The sequence below is a fragment of the Protomyctophum bolini genome (assembly GCF_963924005.1).
Source record: "Protomyctophum bolini genome assembly, chromosome: 23".
Taxonomy (NCBI): domain Eukaryota; kingdom Metazoa; phylum Chordata; class Actinopteri; order Myctophiformes; family Myctophidae; genus Protomyctophum; species Protomyctophum bolini.
The window spans coordinates 17,692,264-17,717,130 of NC_137884.1; the positions used below are offsets into that span (position 1 = coordinate 17,692,264).

General features: G+C 44.1%; 1 protein-coding gene across 1 annotated transcript; it reads left to right on the forward strand.

Annotated features, from left to right (window-relative positions):
• Positions 1-1,767: 1,767 nt before the first annotated feature.
• e2f7 (E2F transcription factor 7) lies at positions 1,768-19,886 on the forward strand. Its single transcript, XM_080757141.1, has 13 exons — positions 1,768-1,994; positions 2,893-2,979; positions 3,355-3,666; positions 4,361-4,541; positions 5,299-5,541; positions 7,701-7,859; positions 8,386-8,523; positions 9,091-9,288; positions 9,787-9,871; positions 13,335-13,653; positions 15,086-15,227; positions 15,896-16,320; positions 17,797-19,886. The coding sequence occupies exons 1-13, from the start codon at positions 1,992-1,994 to the stop codon at positions 17,956-17,958; spliced, it is 2,454 nt and encodes an 817-aa protein (XP_080613267.1). The 5' UTR covers positions 1,768-1,991; the 3' UTR covers positions 17,959-19,886.
• The last annotated feature ends 4,981 nt before the right edge of the window (positions 19,887-24,867 follow it).

Below are 24,867 nucleotides of genomic sequence, written 5' to 3' on the forward strand. Positions count from 1 at the left end.
TTGGGGGTCCTTGACATGAAAACGTTTGGGAACCACTGTCCTAGATGACCTCGTCAGATAATCCCCACATAGCCTACAACAACTTCTGTGAACCGAATTATATTTTGTACTTAAAGTTTATATAGTTAGAGAAAGAAAGTCCAGCCGTCTGCCGTCCAGCCTCTCCCAGTCTCCCACCCTTCACTAGGGAAGATTCCTCCCCGTCCAGCCTCCCCCACCCCTCACTAGGGAAGATTCCTCCACGTCCAGCCTCTCCCACCCCTCACTAGGGAAGATTCCTCCCCGTCCAGCCTCTCCCACCCCTCACTAGGGAAGATCTCAGCGTCTGACTGTGGTGAAACTGTGCAGTGTGCATGCATATTCCTACTAGGCTTTGGAAGAAATGCCACTTGACAGTTTTCAAATCAGCCTCATGGTGGTGCTACAACAGGCCATGGTGTCACTCACACACACACACACACACACGTTTATATTGCTCCTAAACATTTTTGCCAAAGATCACACACACTTTTCTAGTTAATAGTTCACTGAATTGAATTTGGCGGCAGATTTTGTCTATTGGGGGTGAGTATGCAAACACTTGGGCAAGTTTAGTTTAGTTCACAGACTAGTGGGGGGGAAGGGGGGTGCCTGAGGGGCGGGACCCCAAAAGGCACATCTCTCCTTACAACGCCTTTTGCGCGGTGATCCAGGTAATATTAGCGCCACTCTGTGTCCCTCTGGCAGCCCCATCTGTCTACAAACCTCAACAATGCTAATTACAAAGACAACAACGGCTCTGTGATTAGGGTTATTAATGGGGGGTTTCTATGGATTGATCTGGGGAGTCGGCACAGAGTCAGAGAGTAGAGACCCTCCCCACAGGCAGCCGGCAGGGCAGGCAGTCCCCAGCTGACTCCAGACAGAGCGCGCCGGGTTCCCCGCCCGGGTTCCCCGCCAACTGCAGCCAGGCGCGGTTAATGAATAATGTCATAGATTCCATCCGTGGGCTTAACGTCCATTGGACGGAGCGCGATGACGCCTCTTTCCGGCGTGATCGCCGATTGGCTGGTGCCAGTCAGATGGCCAAGAGCGCCAGAAAACAAGCCTGAGCGCGGGTGATGATGGGGGGGAGGTGGGGGTGATCTTTGAATAGAAGTCTCTGGCTCTGCACGGTCGGCGACTCGGCGTTACAGACAGTCTATGAATGCAACACACAGCAGGGACACGACAGGGACGTCACGGCACGTAACACACTGTAGTAGGAAGTCTGTGCCGCATCCTGTAGTGTCACGTGACTACAGCCTGTAGTTGTGGAACTTGTGGAAAGTAGTTTATATAATTAATTATATTTGTGCATTTTGGACGAAGCGCTACGTAAAAAAGGTAAGATTATCCTTCTATGTTTCAAACTACCATTTATCTAATGAACCTATAATGGGAGAATTGATTGATTGAAGTATGTATTAACAGTTTGAAGAATTACAGTACATTTCAATCACAGCTCAATACAAAAACAACTTAACTGAGTGCGGACGACACCATAAAGCACTACACTTGTTTACAACAGGGTCCACCTTGTTCAATTCATCATAACATTTAGACTAGAGAGACGTACCCCCCCCCCACACACACACACACACACACACATTTAGTTGTGACGTCGCTGCCGCGTCCTTGAGTTGTGTTTTATATTCTAGAAGTAGGGTACTAGGGTGAAGTTTCTCCACTACACTTTGGTAGGAGTGTCTCTCAGAGAGTCCCAGAACAGAAGCAGAAGGAGTTGAACACAGAGGAGTTACTTAGCCTAGTACTTAGTAGTTCTATTATTATTATTACCGCTTATTCTCACAGAGGGACAACATTAATGTGCAGCTATTTATTATATATGTGTTGATGATCCGAAGGAAAAAACACAACACGTCTGTCTGTGAAAGAAAGTGTAACTGGAGATCTGACTACTACTCTGTGGGGATCAATCTTTCATTCATTCATAGGAGAAGACTGTGGGAATGGTGAGAAATGTTATTTTACTACTGCATGCAATTATTATAATATGCTGATTATTAGCCTAATATTTACACTCGTAGATGTATTTCAAATCGGAATCGATAAATACATCTACGAGAGTCTAAATCTAAAGTGATCATCATCGCCTGCTATTAAACTCTTGCTATTTTTGACAAATTAATGTATTGATAAATACGTTTTCTGGTTTAATGTCCCCCCCCCCCCATCCATCCATGATCCAGCAAACAGCGTACGGAATATATAACATTATTTGGGCATCATTTATCTAAAATAGTGGGATGGAGGATGGATGCTGTATTGCTGCTACATGAGCTATCGATGTTCACTATAAAGTTATGAATGGTAATGTTTTAACTATTTACCCGTCACTGTAGCAACAGCAATACAGTCAGATATGCAGGCTATTAAAGAGAACATTGCCATTAATGAATGTTGTCGTACAGTATATAATTAGAGGTTATTAAGGCAGTTAGCGCGCTATGCGCTAGCTGTGTGTCTTTGCGCCAAATCAATCGTTTCATCATGAGTTGCGCAAGTTTTACGTGTTGTCGTGACCGGTGACCCCCCATCCTCGTTGCTCAAGCGACCCCCCTACCCTTCCTTAGTGATTTATTATTTGATTATCGAACTAGATTAATACCGGTACATTACTAAAATTAAGTAATGTCATCTAGTAATGATTACTTACATCAGTAGTTCCCAAACGTTTTCATGTCAAGGACCCCCAAATGGACACTCATTTAATAGCCCCCAGACCCCATTTGGTTCCAAACTTTCATTTAGCTGGGGACCCCCTGGAACTCCCTCAAGGATCCCACTTTGGGAACCATTGAACTAGGTGACATCACTCATTTTGAACTTTTATTTTCTTCTTGTCTTCAGATGGAAGTCAAATGCCTGGCATTGAAAGACCTCTCAAGTCCTGCTAGGAAACATGCCATCATAGATGGCACTGAAAATGAGCAAAAGGTAAAGTTTATGCCATAATTAAGACAGACATAAAACCTCCCTGATGTTGATGTGACTGAATGTGGGATCAATATTATTAATAATAATAATAATAATAATAATAAGATCCCATTCATGGTATTACAAGGATACAACGTACAAACCTGCTGTTTGGCAGTAAGCCTCATTACTTTTTGGTTGTGTACACAGTTCTCTAGTGTTCCACCACATTATTGATATGTCAAGTATGCATATTATTTATCATAATAGAGCACCAAAGTCTAACGTCAATATCGGTAGAGGGCGCAAATCCACAGGTTCATGTACTTTTTATTTGCATTGTAATCCCCATGGGATATTAGATCGCCTCATATAAGAACTGTGTTTCCATTACAGGAGAACATCTGCACGGAGAGGAGGAAATCCACGCCGCTGAATGCGGAGTCCACTGTACCCATTTCATTCTTCACCAACAAGGCGCCGACCCCTGAAATTGCCGCCATCACCCCTATCAAACAGCCGGAGCGAGGCGTCCTCGCGGCGGACCCCTGGACCCCCACGGCCAACCTGAAGATGCTGATCAGCGCCGCGAGTCCCGACATCCGAGACCGAGAGATGCGGAAGGTGCTCTTCAGGCCCATCGAGAACGAGAGGGAGAACACGGCAGCACTGCCGGAGGAGGACGCAAACGCAGAGGAGTCGTGTCAGGTATATACATACGATCTGTTCCCACGGATAAAAGCCAAACAGCTAAAGTATAACTGCTATAAACACCAAACGGTTCCCGCCCAGAATGGGTTAATGACCTACTAATACTGTCATATTAACATGAGATAAAACTGCACTGTCCCCCACCGGCAGGGAGGGGGTGCAGTTCCTCATTTCTAAATGTGGCTGGTTGGCCGTCCAATTCATTTTAGTTCATCGTATGTTTTTGCTACAAGAGAGTGCACGTAAGAGATTTAAGTCAAGAACTTTGATGTCTGTTTAAATAAAGCCTCAGTAGTTATGGCTCCAGGTACTACATTTTGAATGTAGTAATGTTCAGCAACTACAGACAAAAGACAATAAAATGGGGAAAAAAGAGAATCGTGTGAGACATTTTGATCTCAATTCTTGATCAAGAATCGTGCAGCACTACTGCGTATTAGAATAATAAAAACAACATCCGGTATGTGACAACTAAACAAGTTCTTTTCGTCTTCACATTAAGATCCAGAACGTTAAGATCAAGATGCTTATCGTAAGAATGAATGATTAGTGGATGCAGGTGGTGCTCCGACATTAAGTGAAAAGTGGGTGCATTTATCATGTTATTTGCCATGTAATTTCTGCCTGCATAATAACTTGTTCTCTCTCTCTCTCTCTCTCTCTCTCTCCCTCTCTCTCTCTCTCTGATCAGCTTGAGGTCACGGAGGAGGGGACAGGGGGGGAAGGAGAGACCAAACCGAAACACGTACTGGTAGACAGGAAACAGAAGAGTCTAGGCCTGCTGTGTCACAAGTTCCTGGCTCTGTACCCAGATTACCCACCAGCCAATGAAGCCATCAGGATCTCACTGGACGAAGTCGCCACCAGCCTCAGTAAGTGCCAGTGAACAAAGAGGGCGATAAGGAAAGTGTGTGTGCTCGCGTGCGTATGTGTGTGAGAGAGAGACACTACTAGTCACAGCCCATGCTTGTGCCGCAATATGAAAACGAGTCGGGGGGGGGGGGGGCATTCATGGAAATGGCTAATATCCATTTCATGAGCATCATAAACTTTTTATAACGACATGATTTTGGGGGGTGGTTGCTATGGCTACCTACCTTTCATACCAACCATCCTATCCCTTTGTGCTTAGCATAGCAGTGCCATAATTAGAGTTGCAATTTGTTACGTGGTGCTCTCGTTTTCCAGTTTTGCTCAAACTATTACTACTACTACTACTACGTGTGTGTGTGTGTGTGTGTGTGTGTGTGTGTGTGTGTGTGTGTGTGCACGCTAGGGCTTTAAGCAACTAGTTGACTAGTAGATCCACTAGTCGACCTTGTTGGTACTAGTTGACTTACTTGACTAGTTGATAGTCAAGCCGATTTTGTAGACCTCAAGATCAGGTAGATTATATAGTCACCAATGTACACAGTTTTTAAATGTGCAAATATTTATTTACAAAAATATGTATTATGTAAAAAATAGGTAGTTAAACAACTAGTCGACTAGTAAACTTTGCAACTAGTCAACTAGTACAAATGACTAGAAGTGAATGCCCTAGTGTGTGCGTCTGTGTGTTCTGTTTAATAAGACCACAGTGAAGGCAGATTTCCCCATAATTGTATCCCGCCGTTCTCTCCTTTCAAGGTGTGGAGCGACGGCGAATATACGACATCATCAACGTGTTGGAGTCGCTGATGATCGTGGGCCGCATCGCCAAGAATCGCTACACCTGGTACGGGCGCTCGCGTCTGGGCGCCACCCTGGGAGAGCTGCAGAGACAAGGACGGCAGCAGGGATACCACCTCCACATGGAGCAGGCAGCCGATGGCAGGGAGGTGGGCCTGGGCACGGGCCTAGAGGCTACAGGGGATACAGAGTCCTGCAATGGTAAGGACTAAAGGAGGGTTTCAGGGAGGTGGGCACGGGCCTAGAGGCTACAGGGGATACAGAGTCCTGCAATGGTAAGGACTAAAGGAGGGTTTCAGGGAGGTGGGCACGGGCCTAGAGGCTACAGGGGATACAGAGTCCTGCAATGGTAAGGACTAAAGGAGGGTTACAGGGAGGTGGGCACGGGCCTAGAGGCTACAGGGGATACAGAGTCCTGCAATGGTAAGGACTAAAGGAGGGTTACAGGGAGGTGGGCACGGGCCTAGAGGCTACAGGGGATACAGAGTCCTGCAACGGTAAGGACTAAAGGAGGGTTACAGGGAGGTGGGCACGGGCCTAGAGGCTACAGGGGATACAGAGTCCTGCAATGGTAAGGACTAAAGGAGGGTTACAGGGAGGTGGGCACAAGCCTAGAGGCTACAGGGGATACAGAGTCCTGCAACGGTAAGGACTAAAGGAGGGTTACAGGGAGGTGGGCACGGGCCTAGAGGCTACAGGGGATACAGAATCCCGCAATCATAAAAAGGTAGAAAGTTCACACACACAAAGAAACAAATTTCAGCAGGTTTAGACCTGAGGACTATTCTACAAATGCCTTCGAAATCCTGACAGTTTTCCATGTGAGCGGTTCTCAACGTTTTTCATGTCAATCAAAATTATGTATTTGGCCGCCGACCCCCATCTGAAAATACATTGTTCCAGGGACCCCCCAATAAGTAAAGATATGAGTTAAAAACGTTCGCTCTGAAAGAACATATATTCAAAGATTTGGGCCACATTTGCACGATTAAAAAAACATAGCAGATCTACAAGCTTGTAGCGTGGCACTCGGTGCCGCGCTATGAGCTTGTAGATCTGCTATTTTTCAATAGCTAAAGTATAACATAATGCTTAAAACACCAAAAGGGGTTCCCGCCCAGAATGGGTTAAAATAAAAAGGAGCTGCCATTCACTGATCTAAATTCTAAAATGTTTGCGGTGCAGTTAAACTGTCATGGCAGCTAACAAATTACCTAATGCTGCCTAGCTAGCTACAACAGTTTTCTTCCCCTAGTTAATAAATGTCACAACTTGTCACCGACTAATAACCCCATTACAAGGCAACTGATGTTGAGACTTGGTGACCAAGTCTCAACATGATCAGTTGCCTTGTAATGGGGTTATTAGTATCCAGCAACAAGTCAACAAACACAAATACCGCTGGATTATCGCAGAAAGAGCGGGTACGTTGAGAAGTTGTTATGGAAACTAGGCTGTGTTTTAATTTCTCTGGGCTTAACGGCTAATGGAGGGATGTGGCGTGTTAATTTGGCTATGGTGTTAATTTAGTCGCTGCTTTGGCCGGGATGGAATGTATTACCCCCCCGTTTATTTTTACAAGTAATTTGAGCAAACTGCAGGCTACGCATAATAATCTCTCCACTGAGAAATAATTATATCAGAAATACTCCTGGTGACACGTTGCCTTTCTTCAACAGAATGGCTTCATTAAGTGTAATTGACAGTAATTACTTTTATTTTTATTTTCTCGGGATGGTGCATGGGTTATTCAGGGAGTTGTGCTAAATTAAGATGTTAGAAACCATTTGGTTGTTGTTGCCTAGCATTAGCAGAAGCTCTAGTTTTACATATAATACCCTAGTATTATAGTCCCTTGACGCAGTGGTTGGCATGGTCGTATAGCTCGTCCCTCCCCTGGAACTACGAGTATGTCAGAGAACAGGTTTTACTCTTTTTTTTATAGATGGATAGGGTGACAGTAGGCTGACAGGAAATGGGGAGAGAGATGGGGAGGGGAGGGTGACGTCGGGATCGGGAGTCGAACCTGTGGTTGTATTATGTAAAAAGATGACTGCAATAACAAAACAAGGGCAACACAAACGGCATCTCAACTATACAAACGATAACATACGGTAAGTATATGCCTTAACCCGCATTCTTATACCTTTCTAAACAGGTTAATTGAATTGATCAATCAGTTTAGTGGAAGTCTGTTGTCTTTCCAGGTTGACATGTTTTCATATTATACATGTAGTGACATACATACATGGCCGCCATATCATAAAAAAAAGGTTGGATGATCCTATGTTAGTTTCAGCAGCACAGCGATTGCACCGCAGTGATGACGTTTGACGTGCCTGTGTTTGTTGTGTCTGCAGGAGCTGCTAGCAACAGGAAAGACAAGTCGCTGCGCATCATGAGCCAGAAGTTTGTCATGCTGTTCCTGGTGTCCAAAACCCACACGGTCACACTGGACCTGGCCGCCAAGATCCTCATCGAGGAGAGCCAGGATTCATCCAGTCACAGCAAATACAAAAGTAAGGACACCCGAGTAGTAGCTCACCCATAAAAGGACAGTTTTTTGTCAGGTGAAACCTGACTAATGACAGCTCGTGAAATGTAAGCGACCTAGTCATCAATGGGAGTCCCGCCCCATGCCCGCCTAAGCCAATGGGAGTCTGACCCCATACTCTGAAACGCCGCCAGAAACGCCGCCAGCCAATCGCGTATATCGGTGACTAGAGACCTAGTCATGATTGCCTGCCTCCTAAGCTAGCCTATGACACACGCACCGCGCAAAGGCTAGTTTCACCCAACACCCATATGCACACGGCGCGGCAGAGAAGAGCGGAGCGCAGCGCCTGATAACACCGGCTAATGTTATGAGCAAACTGGAGAGCAGGAAAGCCGCACAACAGAGACAGCGTTTGTTTCACCTGACAAATACGACTACGTAATATTTATTTTAAATCAATTAACTCACCCCATGAAGCTTTGAATTACTTTTGTTAACCAGCATACCTGCTGTGATCTCTCATTGTCTCTCGGCGTCCGTTTCTCCAGCCAAGGTTCGTCGGCTGTACGACATCGCCAACGTGCTGACCAGCCTGGGCCTGATAAAGAAAGTCCACGTGCGCGAGGAGTGGGGCAGGAAGCCGGCCTTCGAGTGGATCGGTCCTGTCGAGTTCACGAATGCAGACGGTAAGAAAAAGAAGAATCACTGCAGTGTATAATCTGTATAGTGTATAGTCTGTGCTTGTAATAAAGGGGAATAAACCATGGAGTTCATGTATGGTGTTGTCCTTGAATAAGGTAGCTCACAACCCCTTAAAGGCATCATTAATGTGTCAATTTTAAATAGCGTTTAATGGTGTTCAGTGATGTTCAAGTGATGCCGTGTTTCTGTAGGCTAACCTGGAAGTTACTTCCTTGTTACCGACTCTCTATCCCTTGGATATCTGTCATGGGGTAACCCAGCACAAAAATGCTAACTCGCACATACACGTTTTTGAATATTCCATTTAGACCTGAGCTCGATTCTACAAAAAAACGTACACTGAAAGAATATATATTCAAAGATTCACGTCACATTTTCAAGGTTTTTCAAAAATAGCAGATCTACATGCTCGTAGCGGGGCACTCTGTGCCGCGCTACGAGCGTGTAAATCTGCTATTTTTCAATAGCTAAAGTATAATATAACTCCTAAAACACCAAAAGGGGTTCCCGCCCAGAATGGGATAGTGACCGTTTCCTCTTCCTGCTTTCAGAAAACAGAGTGGGCGGGGCCGCCGTGGGCCCGGTCACACGGGGCAGCGGTCAGACGGTCAGGCAGCTGATCGACCAGACGAGGCCCCGGCTGGTGCGCTACGCCTCCTTCAACGTCACGCCCACCTCCGCCGTGGCCGCCAGCCAGCGGCTGGTCAGCTCCGCCCCGAGCAGCCCAGCTCGCAGAGAGCAGACAACAGGTAAGAACCCCCCCGGAGTAGCCCTGATCCCACAATTCTCCATATGCAGACCGCGGCCATCTTACCATATAAGTTAATGGCAAGGTGCTAACAAGGTGCAACTTCCAATGGCAGCCCATTCATCCAAACAGAAAAGTCCTATCTGATTGTATTAAACAACGTCAAACTCACCAACATTGCAGCTGTACGGAAAGCTTGAATTATTCTCTTTCTATCCTCAAAGTGTTTGTTTCATAAAAATCCACTGTAGACATGTTATGCGATACTTTGTGTCCTTGCAGGTGATTCTTTTTCTAAGTGCTGGAGTTTGGAAGTGCTCGTTAGATATCACTCAACTGTGAACCTGTTTTGAATTAGCACATAATGCAAGAGGCAGCAGGACATTGCTTTACTGAAAACGAGTGCTTCCAAACTCTGCAAAAGGTCAATAGACGTGTTCAAAATTCTCAGATCAGATGTCTGACATTACTGATTTCTCTTTTTTCCCACCACTACTAGGTTTGGCAGCCCAGCCTGGAGACTATTTCATGAGGACTACAAGTAACAGCACATTGTGTCCGCTGCAGTTTGGAAAGAGCACAGAGTGAGTGCGAGTACACACACACACAAACACACACACACACACACACCTCTGTCCTGCAATTTCTCTGCAGTCGGAATGATTTCATTTTTTATACAGTTAGATTTTTGTTATCCTGGCTAGTAGACCTAATGTCCTGTCAGAATCAGTTGAGAAACAAAATAATCCAATTTTGTCCAACCTCTGCCATTTAATTATTGGACTAAGTAGTCCACCACTGAATACAATTGGCAGCATTTTCTGAATTAAGTATCTTCCTTTGCCAACTCTGTTCCCCCCAAAATTGACTACAGTGTTCTCTGCTGAACTGTACATAACACTGGTAGTTATCAAAGCATTTTGACTTATTATAGAACAGCAATAGACAATATATAAATGGAACGCACATATTAGCGTATTAGCTGCTAATCGCCGTTTGTCCAGTGGTCAAAAGATGCAGTCTTGGAACAAGGTTGCGAACAAGGTTGCGAACAAGGTTGCGATGATACGGAAAGTGAGGTCACAGTAGACTCCCATTAATGCACCCTTTGTTATCATTTCAAGAGGGCTTGCAAACTTGGCCAGTCAGTGGAAGGAGGATGGGAGGGAATGAATCACATGGGTTTATCAACCTATTTTTATTCATGAATAGAGCACCGAAGTCGGGCGCAAATCCACGGGTTCATGTACTTTATATTTGCATTGTAATCCCCATAGGGGGATTTTAGACTGCGCCATAAGAACTGTGTTTGAAAAATAAACAAATCATCCAGGCCGCTTCACTCATATGGATATGAATAATCAACTGACTGAGAGAAAACGCTAATATTACTGCTGCTGAATTAGTTAAATTTTCGCTAGAAACAGACCATCATTATATGAGTGACTGACTGTCGCCAACGATACAGAGACACCTCCCTGACAATAACGCAGAGACAGCTTGTTTACTTTTGGACCACAATGCTTATAGTAGACGATATTAAGATCACCCCAAGTTATTCTCCATAGAGAAATGACTTCCGTGAACCAGGGGAATCGAGGGGATGAGCGAGTGGTCAGGACTTCGGCGCTCTATTCTAGCGTCCCTATTGGTCATGATTGGACATTCAGCGTAAATACTAGGCAAACGTTCAGTGAACAATCTACAACTCAACTCAGTGCTTTGTGAGTTTATAGGTCAACCATTTTTGTGATTTGACGTACAACAGTATAGTAGAGGTGGTTAAATAGAACAACAAATACACAGACAGGCACTGCATCAGCCACAAGCACATCTGTTCTGGTTGAGTCACCAGAAGAACACATAATCCGAAAATACAGTACTACAAAACTATAATGGTTCACTGTATGTTCACGTACAACAACATATAGCCAGTGCTGCTAAGATACTGTACAATATAATATCACCAGCAGTATGGTGTTTTTTTTTAGGAAGTTCTACTTTTCTTAGACAGACAGGAAGGAGACAGCGGTGAAGGACAGACATGCTGCAATGGTCCTAAACTCAACTTGAAGGCATTACATTATGCTGTTAGTCAATTAGCACATAGCACCCACCGACAACCAACCCAGGAGTTTTAAATAGTCTTGACTGAAATTGAGCGGGGCTCACATTATGTCCAAGTCTGCATGGATAATTTAATTCGCAAAAAAGGGATTTTTCTTATAGTCTCTCTTATATAGTATTTTGCACTAATCCCTCGTGTTTGCATTGGCCGCCGTGTCTGGCTTTAGGCTAGCTTTTTACAGGAGTTGGTTTTTCTTTAGACTGTCGTTTCTCAAGCGTTTTAGTGGGTCGTTTACGGAAGTTCCGTGACTGCGCAGAGCAAAAGGTCCGTTTCTCAATGATGTGTCATCTAGGAGGGTGCAAATTGAGACCCCATGTAAATCGCAAAAATGCAGGAAAAGTCATGAGAGCCCCAAATCCATATGGTCACCATCAAAAACACAGGCACAAGGCAAATTTACCTAAAATTCATTCTGCTTCAGGTAGCATGTGACGTGTCAAACTAGGTGATTTTCATGATTCTGAATCCAGTCCAAGCATTAGTTTTGCACAAAAACACTCCTTGGGCTAAAAACGGCCATAGCCACTTGCCCAAATGTGCTCAAATGTGCTGACCTCATCACATTTGTGATGACGGCTATGGATGATTTTAGCCCAAGGAGTGTTTTTTGTGCAAAACTAATGCTTGGACTGGATTCAGAATCATGAAAACCACCTAGTTTGACACGTCACATGCTACTGAAAGCAGAATGGATTTGAGGTAATTTTGCCTTATTGTGCCTCAACAGGCTTTTGATGGTGTCCATATGGATTTGGGGCTCTCATGAATTTTCCCTGCATTTTTTGCGATTTACATGGGGTCTCAATTTGTTTAATAACCCTCCTAGATGACAAATCATTGAGAAACTGACCTTTGCTCTGCACGGTCACAGAACTGCCGTAAACGACCCAACTATTTCTCTTATGGACGTGTGTTGTGCTGTGCCGTGCTGTGCCTGCAGTGGTCGGACGGTTTGCTCGCCTGTGGCCAAGCCACATGGCCGCCTTGAGACGGCTGTTAAGTGTTTATAGAGAGGGGAGGCTGGGGGAAGATTGCTGAGGAGGAATATTTTACCCACGATGCCTTGTCAAAGTGTGAGCGTGTAGTAGTGGCCTCAGAAACGTGGTATGAATCCAAGAATAGTACCTATCTTTGCACAAAGCAATTCAAAGATTCGCCACACACACACACACACACACACACACACACACACACACACACACACACACACACACACACACAACACACATGTTCTTAACTAAACTTTGGAATATGTACGTTTAAGCTACATGTATGTGTGTGCCTCCCACAGTGGTTTAGATGTGCTATCCACAGAGTTCTTTAGCCTGAGAGAGAGTAGTAGTCTTTGTTGCAACAAGAATGATAGTGTGGTTCTTTGTAACTTTCAAAGAGTTGCTGCCTATGCAAAATGAAGGAATGGCAGCCACCAGGGACTGCATGGAGGGATTACATGACATTGGCGTAATACTAGAGTTGTCCCGAAGTACTTCATTTTTTACTACTCACCGATACGAGTACTTTTTTATTTTTGTTGAGTAACCACTTCTTTTAACCCCTTTTTCTCATCTAGGCAAGATAGATCTCCGATCTACACTTGTCATTTATGCTTGTAGATCGGCTGTTTTTGGCGATTTGCTGCAGTGTTGGGTCAGCTCCTGTTGCATTCACAACATATTTTCAGATGGGGGTCGTTACATATACTGTAATTCTGTGGGTCGTTGACATGAAAATGTTTGAGAACGACATGACAGAAACATAGGGTTTTTCAGAAAACTGTCAGGATTTAGAAGACATTTGTAAAATCGTCCTCTGTTATTGTGCTATGGATTACTTTTTTGGTTAAAGAACTGAGAATCATCAACAGTTGCAGCTCTAAAAAAGAGCCCAGACAGCTGACGTGTGGCCTCTCCTCTTTGCAGTGACCAGCTGAGTGCAGGAGTGCAGACCTACACCCACAGCAGCAACCCCTTGATTCTGGCCTCCGGACAGTTCTCCCCGCTGGCTGTTCCGCTGCACCCCGAGGCGGTGGGTCCCTTCACCAGCACCCCGTCCCACCACCACCACCCCCACCTGCAGGCCTACCTCTCCAGCCTGTCCCAGCCCTCCGTGGTCATGCTGTACGGAGCCGAGACCCTGGAGCCTCCCCCCCCGGAGGAGAGGAGGAAGAGAGAGAGGGGCGACGAGGAGGAGGAAGAGGAGGAGAGATGTGGGGTGAAGAAGAGGGGGGAGTCCGAAAAGGTTTGTGTGGTTTGTAGTTGCGGCTATCGATTGTCGTAGCAAATATTCTATCGGTTACCATTGATTGATCGAATGTTTTGTTGATAATATATATCAACAAATCGATTGACCACTTAAGTGTTATTTTAAACTTGGACACACAACGGTATCGTAGTTAAAATAGCATAATCTACACGCTAAATCTGCGTTGCGATGACGTTTTACACTATTTTTTAAATGTGTCGAAATCTTTATTGAAACCGCCTATAATAACATGCTCATGCGAACATTGGGGCACAGCGCCTGAATGTTAATGTTCGCCAACATGTTGGCGAAAATGATTTAATTTCCAGCTCTATAGTAATCAGAGCATTTGCATCATCATGTCCTTTTTTCTTTTCCTCAATTGAATTTCACTCCCTTGATCAGAAGATGTTAATAATTCTGGAAGGCAGATCATTAAATAAAAAAAATCTGAAATGATATCAGCGTGCTCACTAAGGGGAAGTCATTCCTGTTGTAATTAAAGCTGGCGTTATCATTTCAGTGATGTATAGGGTGTTTAATTAGAAAAACCTGTGCCGTTAATCTAACACTTTTTCTAAAACAATTTGGTCCCATTTTTCATGGCAAGATAAATGGTAAAAAAAAGATAGATTGTAAAAATAAGCGAGATTAAAAGACTGTTTGTTATATTGCAAAACTTACACCAGAATCTTAGGGACGGTGAACGTTAATGGAATGAATGTATATCTGCCCCATGAATCTTAATCTGTTCTGATTGGAGTTACTTCACAAGAGCTGCATGGTTAGAGCCGAGGTTGTGTACAGTACAGGGAAAGGCAGATAGTAGTAGACAGTAGTACGCAACAAAGCATGCACCTGGGACTGTTGCAAAGAACACACCGTAGCTGCTAGTAAACACACACTATTATTACAACATATTTCGGCTAAAAAGCCTTGAAGCCCTTTAGTTTTCACGGTGTGGCCTGAAGGAGAGGGTCTGTCTCTGTGTCCGGAGCTGATCCACATTCCTTGAGCACACTGCTGGTAGGCCACAGAAGTACTGCCACTAATTATGCTTTATACTTTTGTATTGGCATTTATAACAGAAGTCCAAGGGGCTTTAATCAGGCTGAAGCCAATGATGGAGTCACAGAACTGGCTGGATGGTAACCGCAAGGTTGCCAGTTCGAACCCGGGCTCCCCCAGAGTTAGTGTCGAAGTGTCCTGGAGCAAGACTCTGAACCCCTAATTACTCCCGATGTGCTATATAAATGCACCATTTACCATTTATGTCTGACGTTACTGGTGGGTCACATGACGTCTGAGAGCCACGCCGTTGGCCGTTACCATGTGGATCCCGAGATCCACACGATTAGACATTTAATATTCAATCAACTGGTCTCTCTTCATAACGTTTATACTTTATATTTTTGTTGTGTTCTTCTAGCCAACGACGGAAGCACGATGGGAGGCGAGGGACGCGTCGCAGACCCTTCCTCAACCCCCAGAAGGCCTGTTGGTGGCGCCGGGTAACCCCGCCCCCAGCCACCTCGGCCAACATTACCTCTACGTACCAAATAATGCAGCAGGTAAATAAATAAAAAAAGGCTTTTCTGAAAACCACTACGAGCTTTACGTCATTTACATAAAACCACTACGTCGTGCATCATTTACATATGTACTGAAATGTCTGGGCCTCCTATGTAACGAAGCACTTAAGCCTGTACTTCTGTATGAGACGAATATATCTACACTGCTATTTTTGCTATTTTGACTTTCTTTTTTATCTTAAAAAAAGTGCGAAGTGAGGGGTGCATCTCATTCCGGCCAATGAGAATTTGCGTCCTCAACCTTCATCTTCAAAGTTTGTGTTTGTTGTAACACTTTCCATTCATTGTCGGCGGCATTTAATGTTTGTGTTAGGACAAAGTTTGTGTTTACACTAGTGATGGGAGATGATTAATCAGCAAACACATCGGTATCGGACGCAAAGCTGTCCAAAGCTGGACAAAATATGGACGGCAGGTTGAAAAGTGGTGAACCTCTTTTGGACAGTTCTTCCATTAACTAATCCATGTATGCAGCCGTAGCCATTGACATGCACAGGCTGTGTGGGTGGACTCACAGAGGACCCAGTGAGTGACCTTACTGTATCATAGACTCACAGAGGACCCAGTGAGTGACCTTACTGTATCTATAGCAGAAGTGATGATTTTGTGCAGATGACTCATTAATCCTCCTCCGTCCCCCGCTATAGGCCTCAGCAGCTTCCTCCAGCTCCTCCCTGCTGGCCAGTCGCCAGTCGGTGGCCTGGCGGCTCTCCCGCCTGGCGCCATGCCCACCCTGGCCCTGCCCTCCTACGTCCTAGTGCCATCCTCTGCCCTCTCTCACTATCCCCTCCTCGCCAACAACGGCCTACAGCACACGGAGGCAGACCCAGCCCACCATCACCACCACGCCAACCTGAACTTCACTACTCTGCCCGGAATGGTGTCGTCCGCTCACTTCGTGGTGGGCACAGCAGCGCCCTACGGCGTCACCGCGGGGTCATCGACGGAGGTGGGCAGGGCGTCGTCGGTTCCAACCCCGTCCACCCCGGAGCAGAGCGTCATGCGCCGTGCGCCACACTCTCCCCACGGGGGGTCCAGCCAGCCAATCGGCTTCACTATAACGGAACCACTGGTAAGGCCGATGACTTCTTCTCTGCATGTTTCGACCTATGATGTAATGTGTGTAAAAGTAATTAATGTCATCGTAATTAATTGGTTGCACTCAATTACTGTCTCAGTCATCGCACAGCCAGCTAACGGCACCAAACTGAATGAATAATTTCTGTGGTGAGGTTAAATTGATGTTCACAGACACGCACCAAACCCTCCTGTTGTCGGTAAAAAATGCTTAACTTGCACATTCCTTTTACTCTCAGGCACCTGCAAAATGCCACAACACTTTCACACGTACGGCTTCATGCAAGCCCAAGTACGGTGTTTGTTTTAGGGCACAATTCCTCACGTTTAGGAGGCGTTCCTTTTCCACCTCGGTACAGGCTGATTAATCTCCGAGCCATTAAAACAGGGATTAATGCTCTTGACGGCAAAGCCCAACATAGCTCTGCGTTGACATTTCTCTGCGTAGCCTCAGAGAGAACAGCTCTCAGACTCCGCCCGAGACCCCCAGGTGCCAAATTAACCCGAGTATTATTAACGATGCGATGAGACGATGATGACTACTTTGCAACGAGGCATAAATCAGAGGGTGTCCGGCGCTTCCCTTCCTAGTTCCAACTTTAACACAGACAAACTGAAAGCCTTTACGCCAACAGAACAGACACCTGGACTGAAGAAGCTGGGTCACTCCGTTTTTAATCAACAGAACAGACACCTGGACTGAAGAAGCTGGGTCACTCCGTTTTTAATCCTCAGAAAGTAATTTGCAAACCAAAATGTTTAGTACCTGGAATTGCATAAAGGCTATTCTTTATTTTATTTCATTGTTTGTCTCCAACTGCTACATGACACATTCTAGCAGAACATTTACTCCCTTCCCAGATACTGAACTGAACTCCACAACTGGTCTACAGGCATTTAGAAAGAAACACCATAAAAATCTCCATTATTGTAGCAATACCGTATATTATATATTACTAGGACTAACAAAATAACTATTTTCAGTTCACATAATAAGCTGCTTTTGTTGTATGTATTGTACACAGAACAGTAGACAAATTGCTTACGCTGTTCCAAGTTGTGGTGTGTGTTCGTTTATTTTCCCCCTTTGGAAAGTGCAAATGTTCCACCCTCCTTTTCCCCAAAGCTTGTTGGAATATGTTTACTACTTTCAATTCGTCTTCTTTTACCATCGTAGTTATGTGAGGAAAATGTATTCCCACTGCACCGACACTTAATTATTTGAGTGCCCGGCGGTGCTTTGAAGTGAAACCGTCCCTCGGGCGGGAAGTGTTCAGTGTGGTGTTCCCTAAAGCCTGCTATTTACATGATGGGATAACGGGGTATTGAAACGTGCCACGCTGATACTCAACTGTCAGTGTTGATTATTTTGGGAGCAGAGGACTCTGTGCAGAGGCGGTGCTCTGAGTGCATGTGGTTTTGAGGGTCTCAGACTTTTCATCTCTCTATCTCTCTCTCTCTCTCTCCACAGACACCGCATACGCAGAAGGAGGCCGTGGCGCCCGGCTGCTCCAAGGCTTTCTTCCAAACCCCAGGCACCCTGGGAGGGGTGGGGGTCAACGGCACCCCGGTCGCCCGCAAACGTGCCTCCGCCCAGAGGAGGCTGGACATCGGTCACCAAGCGGCCAATTAAAAGAAGAGAATGTGTTCGGTTTGTGCATACCATTACCATGGCCACTCACGTGTGGAACTTTTGGCAGGGGGTTTTGTCAAATGTTTCGCTTGCCGTCGCAATGTGCCGCTACCTGATGCTATAAGCTAGGGTGCTATACGACATTACAACACTCAGGTGTTAGCTTTGTTTTAGTTTTTTTTAATATTTGAATGTGAAACCATTGGTGCTTTATATTACTTTAAGGAACAAATGGTTCAAAGTGCCTCATCATTACATTACTTTGTATAGTATGGGCCACTGTCATGATGAATCAGTATTGCCGATGCAACAGTGCCCTCCTGTGGTGGGAGCAGGCCACTGCTGTATTTTACACATCAGCCTATTAGGGCCCCAAACATGATCTGAGCTACCTAATCCCCCCCCTCCCCCTATTGTACACCTGTTATTTATATGCATATTGATTATAGGGGCTGTAATTGCAACTGTAACATTTTAGCACTAAGTATTTAAGAATGTATGTCTAATTTAGACTTAGAGTACTCTAAGATGTAATGTCTTTAAAGCCAGGCCACTCAGGATTTGTTCAAATATATAATGAAGGCGATCTGCTTCATAGCGACTCGCTAGACTAGAGGATCAGAAAGTCCTCCGTCAAGATCTACTTCAAAACGTTAATGTGAAGTGATATCACAAAAGAGCCTTAATTGTACTGTCGTATTCCATCCAATAGCACTGTAGCTGTGCACAGTTTCTCAAGGAGCGGTTTATAAACTACTTGAAATCCATGGGTATTATTTGTCACCGCAGCACAGCCACAGAGTGAGAAGTGGTAACTGGTACCCTGTGTTTGCTCAGAGACATGAAGAGTGTCTTAGAGAGGCAAGGGCTGAAATCCCGTAAGAGATTGCAGATCTACAAGCTCACAACGCGTCGTGAGCTTGTAGATCAGATATTTTTGGGGGCGCAACCCAGCACTCTTTAGCTAGTGAAGATGCGGAGTGTAACGACATGGATTTCTAAACTAATTTGTTCAATGCAAAATGCTGTGTTCAAGTTCAGGAGACTTCGGGGAAACAAAGCAATTCTGCTGAATGCTGCCTTCCGGCATGGCATGGAAAGGAGAGGAGCGGCATTTGCATTTCTTTCACCGTGTAGTAAATGCTGCATTCGTGGTCTGGAGAGGGCAGTTGTTTTACAGACGGGTAAAAGGGCAGGGGCTGAAGCCCCCTTTGATGTCTATGTGTGCACCTCCCTGCTAGTGCTTCCCAGAGTGGTGGTCCTTGGGGGGGGGGGGGGGGGGGGGGGGGGGGGCTGGTCCTTGGGGATGACCGCTACTTATGCTGCTGGCCATTTACTGTTTGGTGAACTACTTTCACCTGCACCCTACCTCAGTCCACTAGTCCCTGATTAGACAAGTAAAGTGACTAGGATGGGAGGTGAATTCTTCCTGGTGTGAAAAAACAAATATACCAGGTATAATAATACCAATGACCAGAGTTTGGAAGCACTCTTTGAGACCACCAAAGTATAGACTTACTTGACCACTGTCACAGACGGCTTGTGGAAATGTGAAACTGATGGCAATGTTCTCGGATACTTGAATTAACTTGTGACCTGAGTGATACTCTGAGGGAAATATCAAAGTACTGTAAAATGATTACACCGTTTATTATTATTAGTTTACTCTTGTTGATCTATCATATGTACTGTAACAGCCACTCTAAAAATGATTTGGGAATAATTGAGGATAGCTTAGCTATATGGTACACCAACAGGGTGCAAAGATCATCCACTATGAACTGTGGGATATGTAGTTCTTAATGTATGTACAGTTGTTTTATGTCAGTGATTATTTCTATATATACTGCATTCCTACAATGCCATTTAATACCTTGATAATATGCAGAACGTTTAATTTAATGCTACTCAATATCTTTTTTAATGATACTTGCACTGCTAGATTCTTAGTTATGACTGTTGAGTGATAACTTGTGAAATGGTTTCTTCCAACAGCTGTAGCTGTGCTTCCTAGTCAGTTATGGGTCAAACAACTGGTTTTCTTCTCTTTAAATTCACAAGCTCTGTAATAAAATAAGTGCAAAAATGTTTAATAATTTTAACTATTTGTTCAACATAGAAAATGTAAACCTTTACAGAATACCATTCTGGATGCAACATCCCATGCTGTTTATCTAATTAGATAAATGACAAGCAAGGATTTTATATCATAAGAGATATAATAAAATAAAGGATCCATCTTATGAGTCCCTTAATCGTCAATTTGCTGATAGGTCGAATTAGTGGTCTATAGATGGCAGCAGTCTGACAATTATTGTCTGAGGTTATGCAGGCTATTCATGGGTCTATTGCACACTCAATCTGTCAAAGTACATGAACGTCTATCAATACTTTATGGTTAATGTCAGCTGCAATGAAACCCAATGGGTAGCTGGGCTGTCAATCAGCCTGTGTTGGACCCATTAACATTGTAGAGGGGCCGATTTATCATCTGTTGTAGCCATTAGACTCTGTAAAGATTACAGCAGCTCTTTCCCACATTCATGAACACAAAACAGGTCAATGTTTTCCCTATTTTTGAGGGGCGTGCTAGACCCGCCTACCGCGCCTTAACCCATTTAGACCTGAGGACGATTCTACAAATGTCTTCTAAATCCTGACAGTTTTCAGAAAAAAAAACATGTCAGTCGTGAATCGTGATCAAACATTTTCATGTCAAGGACCCCCAAAAATTATATGTCGATATATCGATCTGCTATTTTTCAATAGCTAAAGTATAACATAATGCTTAAAACACCAAAAGGGGTTCCCGCCCCAAATGGGTTTAAACAAACATTAAATTCCCATTGACAATTAATGTAGAATTTCACGTCATAGTGTGTATAACGGATGGTGTTGTAAATTTGGCTATTAAAATGAAATGGCCAGAATATGGATGCTGTGGTTAGTGGTTACAGTACACCTGCAGAGTGTGTGTGTGTGTGTGTGTGTGTGTGTGTGTGTGTGTGTGTGTGTGTGTGTGTGTGTGTGTGTGTGTGCGCGTGCGTGCGTGCGTGCGTGTGAGAGAGAGAGAGACTTGCTAGCTGGCTGCAAAATGCTGGATCTTCTCAAATCAATTACTCGGCTAGCTGGGATTTATTCATTCATGTGTTGCTGCGTGTCCAATCCTCAGACCTGATGACCATGCGAGAAACTGCACTCAGTGGTCCCGCTATATCACTTCTGAATGTCAATACTGTGTATGTTTACAGTTGAAACGCTACACATGTGGACATTACTCACTGCAGCCCGGTAGAAGGTAGAAGGTTATTGGCTGTTCATGCAATGGGGCAATAAGGCAATTTATGAGGTGCTTGGCTTGCACTTGGAGGCAAGAATAAGCATGGTGAGATATCAATGTAGGCATTTTAATCATTATAAGATTTATGTATAAAAATAAATAAAAAAACATACCATCCAAAGATGTATGAAATAGCACTCACCAACGGTTTAAACAACAAAACAATTTATTTGGGCCAAAATGAATTGCTGAAACTAACTGACTCTGGCTTTTCCCCCCAGTGTTTATGTTTCAGCAGCAGAACTTAATTCTGAGAAGGAACATCCAGGTCCTCCATTGCAAATGTATACTTTACTTTGTCTAGTCAACGAATGTTGAATTCCTCAGCTCGTTTCTCAACACTCACTTGGTTCCATGCATTAAATAAACCACTCCAATCTCCCTCTGCTGCCTGAGGATTTCCTCCAGGCCTGTGACCGAGAGAGAATCAGCTACCTGGTCCATCTGTTTTCCATTCTCATTGCTCTGCCATTTCTCCTTCCTCTACCACTGCCACAAATTCTTTCTGAAGGACATTTTATTATTTGCATTCCAACAGAAAGCTGGCATTAGGAACACCTCGCCCACAGGGCTGGCTCAACGTCATTCAGCTGGTGTCTGTGGGCATTTAATAATGTCTAACATGCTCCACAGTCACTGACGTAGGCCTATAAACCAAAATATTTCTATACTCAGGGTAGATTCACTGAGCACAATTACTTTTCCTCAGCAAAGCCCTGCTTAACACTCAAACAGTTACTAGTGTAACCACTAAGCAAAGCCACTGGGTCACACAATTATACTGCGAGAATTGTGTGCAGTCATCAACTGCAAGAACCTGTTGTTATAGCCTAATAAGCTAGTTGTGCATTGGTTATGCTTTTACCCAACTTCAAATGAATTAATATTTGGGCTACATGTAATGCTAATCCAATGACAAAGTGATGTGGCTAACATTATACAATGCTCTATTTCAGCATTTTATGTCCTGATTTTGAATAGTGTGGAGCTCACACCCTATATAACACCAGCCCACTCCCTGAAGCCACCTCACCCCTGCCCATTTTGACAGGCTGGAAATTTCGAATGGCTTAGGGTTGACGACAGTACAGCATCTTGCAATGGGTCTGGTCCACAAGATTCGCTACACCACCAAGATACCCATGTACCCGTCTAAATACTTCCTTAATGTCAACAAAGTCCACACCCACAACACCAGAGGGAGCTCAACAAACCATGTGCAACCCAGATTTGGCACAAACAAGGGACTAAATTAATTTTGCTCCTATGCCACCAAAATGCGGAACGCCCTACCAACAGTCATTAATACATGCAAATCCCTTGACAAATGGCACCTACGGATGGCTGCAATTCAGCCCTATTTCCCCTCACTGTATATATTTTTCCCCCTTTTTACCTCATCTATGATGATTTCCTGTTTTTGGCTATATAGAAGTGTATATTTGTACGTCTCTAAATGTTATGATGAATTGAAAATGGTGGACCCTCTTGTAAACAAGTGTAACACTTTATGGTGTCGTCCACTCACAGTTGACAGTTTTTGTATTGAAATGTACTGTAACTCTGAAAACTGTTAATAAATACTTCAATCAATCAATCAAAACTGACAACTGAGGAACAACAGGTACTACGCTGTGTGTGGGCTGTGGACAGCACCCTAGTTGGATGTTTCAACCTGTAGAGGTCAGCACAGAGCAACACTAGTTTTCTGCACCATGTGAAGTTGGGTGATCTTCAGAAAAAAGGTTCTTGCAGTCCATATTTTAATTCCCATGGCCACTCCGGGGCTTTGTACTACGGTACTCAAGTGCTTGCATTTTATAAAAGGTTGATTTAATGTGTAATAGGGTGGTGCTTATGATTTAATGTGTAATAGGGTGGTGTTTATGATTTAATGTGGTGTTTATGATTTAATGTGTAATAGCCGGTGTTTATGGTTTCACGAGTAATAGGGTGGCGTTTATGGCTATTCATTTAATTTCTAAGCACTTCCTTTCTGGTTTCTTCATTAAGAAACTACAAACCAGTCAGACAATATTGAATGCACTCCCAGCACTCTCAACTATAACACTTCACTTCCAATGTCCTCAGAAGTACAATTGAGTTAATGAAAGACAAGTCCAGGCCTGACCCAGCTTGTTTTCAATAGTTACGTATTGTGCTCCCAGCAGATATTCTAACCTTTGGAACTGTATTTGGGCAGGAGATGAGAACTTTATAAATAGGATACAGAGAGAAAGGAACCATCATTCAGCATTTTATAACTAACTTATGCCTCCAACCGAAAGTTCAATAGCTTTTTGTGTTATTTTTCTTCAATATCAAATGTCTTAACCTCCTGTATCAGCTGCCAGATACAGATATACAGGTTCACAAAGCCCAACATGAGAGAATGGCAAAGAACACACTGACCACAAGTTCCATTTATTATGGATAATTATCTAAAGTCACGTATTTCTTACACTTCCACATTCTTCTTTCCTCAGACTCACCACAGAGAATAACTGCAAAGCCCAGCTGCTGTTCTCTGTGGAAACTTGGTCCCTCACAAACTGACAGAGCCTGAAGCACAATCTGGGTCACGTGGCACATTTCAACTGTTCCCCCATCTATCATTTTACCTGCGATTAAAGGACAAGCAGGGCTCGGGAGAGATTAACGTTGATACTTTAAGCACCTGAAAAGTGTCTGAACCCTGCAGGCCCTGGAAATGAATAATGATGTTTTGAGCTAACCGTGGCCTCAAATACCATTACTGCTTCTCTTCCTAAGATAACGTAGGAAAAAGGGAGAAAAAAAAGATGACAGAAAGTGTCAGAAAGAATGTGTCTGGCTAGTATCAAGCATGATGACCTCAGTGGGGAGGACATCTGGGTTTGGATGACTGTGCAATTTCGTCACTTCCTTTAACCAAGAGATTTGTATCACAGGAGTGGTGAGTTATTGGTGTAATTAAGCAAGGGAGTGGTTGATGATGACGTACATTAAAACACACTGTGTGTTTACTACAGAGAAATATTAGTCTGAGAAGTTCATACTAGGCTACCAGCAGCCTTTAAGTTAATTATCTTTAGTACGTAATCACTGAGGTTGTGTGAATTCCTTTACTGGGGCATGACCGAAAGAATAAGGTCGCGAATACAAGCGGCCGACATCTCTCTTAGAGATAGGGTGAGAAGTTCAGTCACACAAGAGAGACTCGGAGTACACTCTGGTGGAGCTGTTGCCCCCACGACACGACTACGGATAAGTGGTTGAAGATGGATGGGGCAAGACCAGTACATAATCACTGAGGTAGTGTGTGAATTCCTTTACTGGGGCATGACCTGGAGTTGCTGCAAAACTATCTGACAAAGTGCTGAAATTACAAGAGAAAAGTGATGGTTAACACAGCTTTAATAAAGCAGCTGTGTCCATTTCAAAAGCGGTGCCTCCAAGTCTGCACATGAATTCCTACTATTTTTCACTTTAAGGAAGCACTTAATGCATTTCTACCCGTTTGTACATTATAGCCAAGCGGGCTCCATTAACAAAATATACCACTATATCAACTCAAGAAATATGACATT